This window comes from Amphiura filiformis, chromosome 17 (genome assembly GCF_039555335.1).
Source record: "Amphiura filiformis chromosome 17, Afil_fr2py, whole genome shotgun sequence".
NCBI classification, from domain to species: Eukaryota; Metazoa; Echinodermata; class Ophiuroidea; order Amphilepidida; family Amphiuridae; genus Amphiura; species Amphiura filiformis.
The window spans coordinates 35,049,386-35,061,651 of NC_092644.1; the positions used below are offsets into that span (position 1 = coordinate 35,049,386).

General features: G+C 38.6%; 1 protein-coding gene across 1 annotated transcript in view; it reads left to right on the forward strand.

Annotated features, from left to right (window-relative positions):
* The window catches only part of LOC140137696 (transcriptional enhancer factor TEF-1-like), a 90,717-nt gene that overhangs the window by 48,613 nt on the left and 29,838 nt on the right, over positions 1–12,266 (forward strand). The window contains 1 exon segment of the mRNA XM_072159451.1: positions 11,126–11,293. Within this exon segment, the coding sequence (XP_072015552.1) occupies positions 11,126–11,293 (168 nt within the window).

Sequence of the window (12,266 nt, forward strand, 5' to 3'; positions counted from 1 at the left end):
AGGGTTGCCAGTTGTGTAGTACCAAACAAATCCCCCCAATCAAATGTCTTACCATGCATGCATTTTCTGTTTTGTTTGCGTTATCCTTTTCCGTATTAAACAGGTGTCGAGCCATATTCAGGTGCTCGCAAAGAGAACTTCACGAGAGATTACAAAGCAATTCAAGGTAACTGGCAAAGTGAGTTATGCAAGAGGTTTTTTTGTTTCTAGATGTTTCTGGATCAGTTGGTGAGAAGGGTGTACCTAACGAAATAACTAAATGGTGAAGGTTCCGTAAGGCCAGTGTAAAGGAAGACATTTTTGGATGGTTTTTTTCTTGCCTTGCGACAAACACTGTATTGTATTTTAATTTTCTGCAGCCATACCATAAAGATTTGCATAATGAGCTCCCTTGACATTTATAAGTGGAATTTTAGGCACAAAGTAATGCTGGTTTCATACTTTCTGACGCTTGCCGCTGAGCGGTGTGACGCTGCATCATGACGCTTGCACTTGTCTGCAAGCGGAGTGGCACTGAGCGGCAGCGGCATGACTCTGAAAGCCACTCTTGCCGCTCAGCACCACTCCAAAATCGTATTTTGTTCACATACGTCAGAGCGGCACCGCTTTCCAAGTTGACTTGACTCCCAGCGGTGAGCACTGCCGCGGCGGCAAAGTGGTGGAGTGATCGATATATCGGCTTGCCGCTGGTCACCGGTGGCGTTTCAGGTGCGACTGCGCAGCGAAGTAAAATCGTCTTCAAATCGGCAGGAAATTATGAAACCAGCATAAAAGGGCATGCATGGCCTCTTAATTCTACTTGGAATTTTCAGAGGGACAAAGTCAAAGGAGGCCATGTGCACCATTAGGCAAATCTTTACAGTATTTGTTTCTCTACCAGGATTTTCCGCTCAAATCATTCAAATAGCTTTGTTTATGGCTTTGTTTTGTCATGGAAAAAGGCTGCGCAGCAAAATTGTCGCATCGTCAAATGTCCCAAGTGAACAACGCATGCAAAATGCCGGACTTTACACTGGTCTTTGTCATGTGTATAATTTATGTTTGTAGATAATTGAACTTGAGAGAAATTGGCTCAGAGGTTGACATGTTGGTTTACTATGTACACATAGCTCATGTGTATTTTTATAGTTCAAGTGTATTATGGTTAACCAGTTAACCTACAGGAGCCCAAAGTACATACATGCTAGAACTTTTGAAACAGTTATGCAATTAGGATGCTTGCTGCAGACTCCAGAAAATACTTAGGCCAAGTTCAGTGAAACAATGGACTCACAAAGAAACATGTTTGAACTTCAAACGATATTCTGACTAAGCATCCAGCTGACCCGTGTACACAGTGTTTCTTGGTAAAAGTACAACAAAAATCAAATTGAAATGAAGCAAGAACATTATTGATGCTTTATGAAATTACTAACTCAAAACAAAGATAATTACTGGCATTTTAAGTCAAAATTCGAAATCAGATATATTTTGAAATTTATCATTTTCTCTGTAATTAGGTGAGAATTATTCAGTTTTTGTTATTACGCGAGTCTGCAAAGTTCAAACCTACGTCCGCATAAATACATAAATGCAAAAGCACGCATATGCCAAAACACAATGGCCCATTGAACGGTGTGTTTGGTATATATACATGTATATACTACAATTGGGGATGATGCTATCACTTTTTTCATTTATAACATAATTTATAGGTTAATAAATGCGTATTACTTGTTAGGAGTGGAATTATAAAAAATAATGCACGCATACTGAGATGTTCATACATCAACATCAAGTGAAAGAGTATTATTTTGTACAATTTTAATCTTGAGCAGCAAGTAGCACGTACTTATTGACCTATTTCATACACAAGAAAAAAAATCCTGTAATTAAAAAAAAATATTTTAAACAAACTTGTCGCTAGAAATGCGAGCAAATATAATGCATCAATCAACCTGCAAGAAGAATTAATCAATCCTACATGACACGAACATGTCCGAAAGCACTGCTACTATGTCCCCCCCTCCACTACATGGGCATAACGAGTGCCCGCAGCCCGCACCCGTGCAATTATACACAATTAATACACTTTGCATTTTTCTAACGTTTGCTCTAATTGGTTCTCGCTATCTAAGAGTGTACATATGAATGTATGGTACCGACCCAGTTCCGTTACACTTAAAATATGCATGCAAAAGTAAGCTTTCAAAGATTTTGTCTTTTCCAGGGGCTATGATTTTCATGTAATCATAATAATTATTTAAACTTAGTCAATTCTTTTTCTATACATATTTATCCTGGTATTAAACAACTGCAAACAGCTCATCAATTAATCTATGACATTTTTGCTGTAATTCAAATTGTCTGGGTTGATGTTTACAAATGTACAAGTTGGCCTATTAACACTTTTAAAAAGCCATTAAGACAATCAGCTCCCAGGGAAACAAAATCAATTTATGCCACAGAGCGGAAAACATAAAAAAAAAAAACGACACGCTAATGGCACTGCGATGTTAATTCATTTTCCGAGAATCGTAATTGTCAACAAAACAAGTAAATGGGTGGTGGAAAGGAACTAACAAGGTTCAGATTAGTTCTTCTCTGATTTTGGTCCAATCCAGTTGAGGAAAAGTTTGCTGTGAACTGTCTAAAGAATCCTGGAGTATATTTAATCAATATTCATTCTTGACAGTGACTAACAATTTTGGGAAACTTTTGACAATTTTGGCTAGATTAAGGGAAAATTGGGCTATTTTCCAAAAAAATTGAGAAAATTTTGAAAAAAGGACCCATTCATATACCAAAATAGGCTTTGAAAAATGGGTCATTGATATACCAAAAGGCTGAAAATGCTACCCATATTTATGGCACGTCCCTGTATAGTCATTTGTGCCGAGTCCCCACCCCTGGGATTTATAACAGCTAAAACTTGCCCAGGGATAACTGGGGAGACTTTATGGTGAAGTAGTGCCAAGATTTCCTTGAAAACATTAGAAAAGAACAAAGAGTTTTTGTGTTAGTTCAGTTCTTAATCTTACATTATTTGCAATTTTTACCGTGCCTTCAAAATACAAGTACATTATTTGCAATTTTGCTCAGCTTAAAAGGCAGAAAATATTTGGGTTTTGTTATACTGCCCGCATCAATAAAGTCCCAAATCACGCTTGCATAAATTCACACAAGAGATTGGGCCAGTCATGCTTTACGCATCGCACAACTAGCGTAAGCATTGCACCCAACTGCGCACATCCCATTCTATACACAGTGTTACAAGTCTTATTTTTCCACCTTATACATTGTATAAGCCGAACAAACTTGTGTTTCTGAGCTTCAATTTCGATATTTATCTTAGCAAGTAAGCAAAGGAACCCAAACTAGCTCCAGTACAAATCTTTCAGAAACACCATAATGGTGTCGAACTAAAATTATCAAGATAAAAAACCTCTTACAGAAAGCAGATGAAGTATTATTGATTTAAAAAAATGATGTTAAGCAAAGACACAGATATTCCATGTAAAAAGAGAATTAAATATTTATTTTCAAAATCTGCATTTGAAAGTAAAGCTATGAAGGATGCTTAAGACGATAACATTTATTGATTTAAAAGCTAGCTTACACTAAATTGTAAGTCTAAATTGTAATTGTAATTGAATGGAAAGGAGCCGTTGAGGATCCTTGGGACATTTTTTGCCATTAAGAAATATGTTGAAAACTCTTCAAAACAGTTAATCGATAATTTAACAGATTATTAAAGAACTTGGCTTATTTTTAGGCCATAAGCTGTGTAAAGACTTAAAGGAAGGTGACCTGATATATTTGGAAAATCAAATTCTTTAAAACTTATGTATAACATGAAATGTCATCCCTTTCAAGCACTCATGCAAAAAGAACATGTAAATGTTTTTTGTAAATGTGACTAATTCCTAATGGAATTACCCGATATTTATACAGCGTGATATTGGTAGTCTACAGTGTTTTTATTAATGATAATCATCATGATCATGTAATATATTGATTTCAAGTGAAAGGCCTATTTTTCTCATAAACATATTGAAAATAGAAGTTCCAACTCAGTGTATTAACGAAAAAAACATAAAAAAAACTGCTTAATTAGTCTCAAATATGGTATACCATATTTGAGACTAATTAGGCAGTTTTTTGATGATATCTTCGGAAATATGCCGATTTGGAACGCCAAATTTCAATATGTTTATGAGAAAAATATGAGCTTTCATCTGATACTAAAATCAGCATTTTGATGAGGTGAAGTGGGGGGATGAGATTGTCAATCAGGTTACCCACCTTTAAAAAGTGAAAGAAGGAAAGTAAAAAAGAGATGGTTGATGATACAGTAATGATTTTAACCCTGAATGTCTTGGTAAAAGAAAGTCGTATTATGTGAAGTGTTGCATTAAACCCCTTGAGTTCAATTAAGACAGGGCGGTATTTGAATTCAAGCAATTACGCAGCGTTGATTTTCAATTTAAATCAAAACAGGTCTCAAGTAAATTATTTGTACCGTTCAAACATCAACCAGATCAGGCTCTAGATGGAGGGGTATTCAGGTGTTGTGAAACGGAACCTAATCATTATTTAAAGATGGGTGACCTGATTGACAACCTCATCCCCCCCACCCCCACCCCCACTTTTTCTTATCAAAATGGAGATTTTGGCATCAGATGAAGATCATATTTTTCTCATAATCCCAGTGAAATTTTAGGACTAAATAATATTCTGTTCAGATGTTATGAGGAAAAAGTGATAGCCTCATCCCCAATATACCACACATATCGTTCTATCGGCCATTGTAAAACACGTTTTTACCTCTAACATCAAAATGGCTAGTGCAATTTATCTTAAAATTTGGGAATTAAATTGTTTTGGTACAGACCTCAATGTGACATACAAAACACAATAAAAAAAAGTGACCACCTTTAATTCAGAAGATTTTTGGTTGATCTTTCATGTAATTATTTTGTAAGCTAATGCCAATCCTAATCCTAACTCTAATTTTGTGTAAAATTACATGAAAGAGGAACCAGATTTTTAGTGTAATGTTTTGTGGGTCTAAACATTTTTTGGTTTAAATTTGTTGAAAATTCACATTAGTATGAAAAATGGTTGATTATTTCACAAATTTTGGTATTTTGATCAATTGGCTGTATATTTTATAAAATGATAAATCATTTACATATAAATTATGCTTGAACATCTGATCAATAGAAAATGGACTGAAATATAAAAAAGACCTTTTCATGGTCCGTTTTATTTCAGACAGAAGAGGGAAGCCAAGATCAGAGATCTGACTTAGCACTGCTTTACACAATTAAAATTAGAATCAGTATGTGACACGATCTGGTCCATGGGGCCAAAGGCGGCAAATTTGAAACTGAGATAAGAACAAAAATATGGAGTAAAAAAACATTAAAATACATAAGAAAATAGACATCAAAAAACTTCATAACTTTAGAACTAAGTGTCCTAGACCTTCGGTGTTTTCAGTACATGATGGCCTATTGTATGTATAATGTAATAATTACAGTAACTCAATTTTCAAAAATGCCTCCTTTGGCCCCCATTGACCAGATCGTGTCACATATAAAAAATAGAGCACTGCTTAAAAAGTCTTCATTTTTGAGCTACATTTGTAAATTTACTGCAATACATTGAAAGAAAGCCACAATATTTGGATGCTAGATTCAAAGAATCACTTAAGAGGTAAAACCTTTGCAGACTAGTATGCGGAGCTAATACTACTCAAGAACTTTGCCGAGTCATCCATATTGTAGTGCAGCAAAACGGAACGGAACTTTGCAGAATTAATTTAAAGAGAAAACTAGCTTTTTGTATAAACTGTTTTGTGTCTTTAAAGTTCATGGTGAAATAAACAGTTTTTGAGGGTTCCCCATTCCATAATCATTGAACATTTTATTGACCATTTTGCTGTGACAAGATTTTTAAGTACCTATGTACAACAGTTAAAAACTAGAAACCACTTGTGTTTGACCAAACACGAATATCTATGCCCGTGACCCCACCCCTTAACCAAGCACCCCCCTTGTCCCATTATGAAAACCTTTTGAAGTGGTCCAAGGAATCAAAATCAAAATGCCTACATATTCCCTTTTAAGGGAGTTTTTGTCAAGTGATCAGTTTTCTTGACGTACGATTCAGACCGTTATCATTGCAAACACAGGTAGCTAACAAAATACTACCTATTGCGCTACACTGTGTTAATATGTCTTACCAATTTTGCTTTTTAAAGTCTTTAGACTTTGACCTCTGGGGGATGCGGCTAATATAGAATACATCAAGGGTCATGGGTCATCATTGTACCAAATGTGAACCCTGAGGGCGCTGTAGTTCTTGAGCTACAGCTGTTTGAAATTTTACACATATTGCTCACTGTAGCCCATGGCCTTTGACCTCTGGGGTCGATGTTACCGCAGGAAATATCTAAGGGTCATGGGTCATCATTGTACCAAGCATGAACCCTGAGGGCGCTTTAGTTCTTGTGCTACGGCGGTTTTTGAGATTTTCCCATATTGCCCCCTGTAGCCTGTGACCTTTGACCTCTGGGGTCGAGGCTACATTAAGTTACATCTAGGGGTCATGGGCCATCATTATACTAAGTATGAACCCTGAGGGCGCTATAGTTCTTGAGCTAGAGCCGCTTGAAATTTTACACATTGCCCCCTGTAGCCCACGACCTTTGACCTCTGGGGTCGAGGTACCCTAGGATGATGCTAGGGGTCACAGGCCATCACTATACCAAGTTTGGGCCCCGAGGCTACTTTGGTTCTTGAGCTAGAGGAGTGCAAAAAGTGATCTTGAGAAGAAGAAGGAGAACTAGAAACCACAGTTGTGTTTGACCAAACACGAATATCTATGCCCGTGGCCCACACTCTCTCTAACACCCCACCAGACCATCACTCTCTTATACTCCACCAGACACTCACTCGCTCTAAAACACCACCAGACTGGACCACACTCTCTCTAATACCCCACCAGACCCCCACTCTCTCTTATACTCCACCAGACACTCACACGCTCTAAAACACCAACAGGCTGACCCATACTCTCTCTAATACCCCACTAAGCCTTCACTCTCTCTTATACTCCACTATACACTCATTCTCTCTAAAACACCACCAGGCTGACCCATACTCTCTCTAATACCCTACCAAGCCTTCACTCTCTCTTATACCTCATCAGACCATCAATCTCTCTAAAACACCACCAGACAGGACCACATTCTCTCTAATACACCACCAGACCCTCTCTCTTATACGCCACCAGACACTCACTCGCTCTAAAACACCACCAGGCTGACCCAAACTCTCTCTAATACCCCACCAAGCCATCACTCTCTCTTATACTCCACCAGACACTCACTAGCTCTAAAACACCACCAGACTGGCACACACTCTTTCTAATACCCTACAAGACCCTCACTCTCTCTTATACGCCACCAGACACTCACTCGCTCTAAAACACCACCAGGCTGACCCAAACTCTCTCTAATACCCCACCCAGCCATCACTCTCTCTTATACTCCACCAGACACTCACTCGCTCTAAAACACCAACAGGCTGACCCATACTCTCTCTAATACCCCACCAAGCCTTCACTCTCTCTTATACTCCACCAGACACTCACTCGCTCTAAAACACCAACAGGCTGACCCATACTCTCTCTAATACCCCACCAAGCCTTCACTCTCTCTTATACTCCACCAGACACTCACTCGCTCTAAAACACCACCAGGCTGACCCCAACTCTCTCTAATACCCCACCCAGCCATCACTCGCTCTTATACTCCACCAGACACTCACTAGCTCTAAAACACCCCCAGATTGGCGCACACTCTCTCTAATACCTCACCAGACCCTCACTCTCTCTTATAATCCACCAGACACTCACTCGCTCTAAAACACCACCAGGCTGGCCCAAACTCTCTCTAATACCCCACCAAGCATTCACTCTCTCTTATACTCCATCAGACCCTCACTCTCTCTGAAACACCACCAGACTGGAGAATACCCCTTTAATCCCAAAACTCCCAAAAACTTGTGTCCCTTTAAGCGGTTAACCTCTTAACCCCATTGTACGTCTTGACGTATATTTGAAGCCTTCATCATTGCAAATACAGGTAGCTACCAAAATGCTACCTATTATGATACACTGTGTTAACCGGTCGTACCTATTTTGCTTTTTAAAGCATATGAACTTTGACCTCTGGGGTTGCGGCTAGCATAGCATACTTCTAGGGTCATAGGCCATCATTGTACCAAGTATGAACCCTGAGGCGCTTATAGTAGTTGAGCTAGAGCTGTTTGAAATTTTACACATATTGCCCCCTGTAGCCCATGACCTTTGACCTTTGGGGTCGGGGTACCCTAGGATGTATCTAGGGGTCATGGGCCATCATTGTACCAAGTATGGGCCCAGGGGCTACTTTAGTTCCTGAGCTAGAGGGGTGCAAAGGACTGATCTTGAGAAGGAGAAGAAGGAGAACTAGAAACCACAGTTGTGTTTGACCAAACACGAATATCTATGCCCGCGTTTTCCGCTTTAAATGATATAAGTATCATTATCATAGCACCTAAAATAAAAAACCGCCCAATTGGGCGCCAAATGCAAAAGTTAGTGACCATCATGTGAAAGCCCTTGTTATAAACCTTATACCCCTGTAATTGATATAAGTATCATCCTCATAGCACCTAAAATAAAAAAAAGCGCCCAATTGGGCGCCAAATCCAAAAGTTGGTAACCATTGTGTGGAAGCCCTTTTATAAGCTTTAATTGATATAAGTATCATCCTCATAGCACTTAAAATAAAAAGCGCCAAATCTATAAAAACTGGTGACCACCCCTTGGTCACCCCTTACAAACCGTGACAACCCTTAACCCTCCTAACACCCATTAACCAACCATACGCCATGTCCCACAATGACAACCTTTTGAGGTGGTCCAAGGCACTAATATCAAAGCCTACACATTCCCTTTTAAGGGAATTTTTGTGATCAATTTCCTTGACGCATTTATTCAGGCCAAGTTATCATTGCAAATACAGGTAGCTACCAAGATGCTGCCTATTGCGATACACTGTGTGAACCGGTCGTACCTATTTTGCTTTTTAAAGCATATGAACTTTGACCTCTGGGGTTGCGTAGCATAGCATACTTCTAGGGTCATAGGCCATCATTGTACCAAGTATGAACCCTGAGGGCGCTCTAGTAGTTGAGCTAGAGCTGTTTGAAATTTTACACATATTGCCCCCTGTAGCCCATGACCTTTGACCTTTGGGGTCGGGGGTACCCTAGGATGTATCTAGAGGTCATGGGCCATCATTGTACCAAGTATGGGCCCAGGGGCTACTTTAGTTCCTGAGCTAGAGGGGTGCAAAGGACTGATCTTGAGAAGAAGGAGAAGGAGAAGGCGAAGGAGAAGGAGAAGTCAAGACTAAACACAACAATACAATATCTATGCCTCGTTACACGGGCATAGATAAGGAGAAGCCGAAGACTAAACACAACAAATACAATATCTATGCCCCGTTAACACGGGCATAGATAAGGAGAAGACTAAACAGAACAAATACAATATCTATGCCACCGTTCCACGGGCATAGATAAAGATCCAAACATACTTTATAAACCAAATGGAAAAAGCTCTTTGGAATGCCCTTTCTTTAACCCTAACACAGTCCCTCAACCCTACCCTACCCCAGGACTTGTCCTAACCCAGAACCAATTCTATCACAAAAACTGTTCTCCAATACTGTTAAATGCAGTACAATTCTGAAATTAACACAATTAATTGATCAATTTCAGGGTTGAGAATGTGGTTATTTTAATTTAATTTGTTCTACATGATGCCCATATCATACTCAGCAAATGCAGCATGCGATTAAAATAAAATCGCTGGTGAACAATCGCTACCAGTGTTCAGCTGGTTTCGATTTGACGCTAGGACATGATAGCGACTTATCGAGCAGATATTGGCAAACGCTTTTCGATAAGTGATGTAAGTAACGCCACAAAAACCCACCATGATCCTTGCAATTGCTTAGTATGGTCATGAAAATGGTATGATTCGGGCATGACTGTATTTTAGATCCTCCTTGGCCATGGATCTGTTGTTAGTTTTTCCACTGTACTGTCAAAAGAAGTTGCATTTATTCTTGGGGGAGTTACTACATAAAGATAATGCAGTGTGGTTTTTTTGCTGACAATATAGGACAAAATTATGATTTAGTAGTGACGGATATCTGCATGTTGCTTTAAAACATTTCAATTTAAAATGAACTTAATGTGACATTGTCCTTATTTAGCTTGATTGGGGTAATATCATTTGGTGTCAATGCCACAAGACCTAAATAAATTAACTGTAACAATGTTGTTTTAAATGATCTCAGTCAACCTTATTAGTGCCCCTTCCCAAATTAGTGCCTTACAGAATTATTTGAGTGATAACTAAGTGCCCCTTATGTGCATTTTTGTTTCTCACTCTTTTCTAGCAGCGCGTCAGAAGGCTTTTTGTAACGCGGTAATTAAAGCATGTGTTTGGCAGGCTTAAGGACACACAGTATGCACTTTGCGGGTAGAACCTCATTTTGAGATGACCCTGCGATCCGCGAATACAACTGAATTACCTAAATATGGTAGGGCTGCCAAGAATACGCAATTGGGTTCGTTATTGGCGGTGCAATTTGCGTATTTTGGCTCCAAATACGTTTTTTGTAAGTTTGGAAACAAATCTGCGAGAACAAATTTAAAATCACAAAAAGAGAATTTTTTTTAGATTTTGCGTTTTTGGTGCGGAAATTGCGGATTTTTGCGTTTTTTGGAAAATCGGGGTGCGTTTTTTGGCTTTCAAAATCGCATATAAGTTCTTAGCAACCCTAGAATATGGTATATCATGTAAGGTGACTTTCACAGAAATGCATATTTTTATGCAAATAGTGGATCTTGTATGTACGGTCTTAAAACTTTGTGACTTTCTGTTCTAGTGCAAGTCTTCTTTTCAGCTTTATCCAAAGTTTGTCAAGGCATTGTGGATTTAGCGCTTGTAGTGATCTTGAAAATGGTGAACGTTTTTGTACAATCATTTCAAGTCTTTATAATTTTTACTATTACAGCAAGACCAGTCGACCAAGGACAAGGCATTACAGAGTATGGCTGCCATGTCATCAGCACAGATTGTCTCAGCCACTGCCATCCACAACAAAGCTGCTATGGCGATGGGGTTGGGACTCGGCATGCCAGGAGCCACGGCACCTCTCAGACCGCCTTATTCAGGTGCCTCGGTGAGTACAGAGGTGACGTATCGTTATTAATACGAGTAAGGATAATAAATGAGAGATTGTTGGTCCTTATTATCACCAATTCACAGTACATAATGCAATTTTTTTAAGAATCAATATGGCACGACAGATTCTTAAGTGGTAGATTTTGGATATATGTCATGGGAAATAGTGTATCTCCAATGTCTACATCTTGATTAATCAGACCTGGAAAAAATGTGGAAACTGGCAAACACCTTGCAGGGAAATGTTGGCATTTGAAGGAGATCTCAATGAAACTCATAACATATTTTATTCTACTAGACGCCCATGCCCAAATAAGTGCCCGCCCAGTGACTTTCCAACTTTTTAAATGTGATTCATGTGCAATTAATCGCCTGTCAGCCTTGTATGTAAAAAGTTCTTTTATGTTAACTATATACACAATGCATGGTGTGGTTTTTTTCAGCCAAAAAAATGTCAAAACTGGTGGCTAAAACTGGCATCCCCTGTCCGTTAAATGTAAAAAATAATCATAATTATATAAATTGACTTACTTTTAGTGCCATGCGAGGGTGCTTAATAGAATGAATGGTACGTGTAATAAAATGTTGTGTGGTTCTGATGTTTTTCTTTAAATTTGGTTTAATTTAGCTTCTTAGGAAATTAAAAGAAAAATTCCAGGCAGACCTGAACCTAATGCAGAGTCTATGTATAATCAAGTAAAATTGAGTTTTAAAAGCTTTAAAATTGTAACAACATTCAGGGTCCCATTTCACTCAACTTTACAAAGCTTCGTAAGTCTAGAAATTGTTCTTAACTTATGACGAATTGTAAGTTTCATTTCACTAAACTTACAAACGGTAAGTAAGTAAATAGGGATTTAGTACAGGGACCCTTTGTAAAGTTACATGTAGTATTGGGTAATTGGTATTTGTAACTTTACGAACGGTTGCTAGAGTTACAAAGAAAATTTGAGTGAAATTGACCCCAGGTT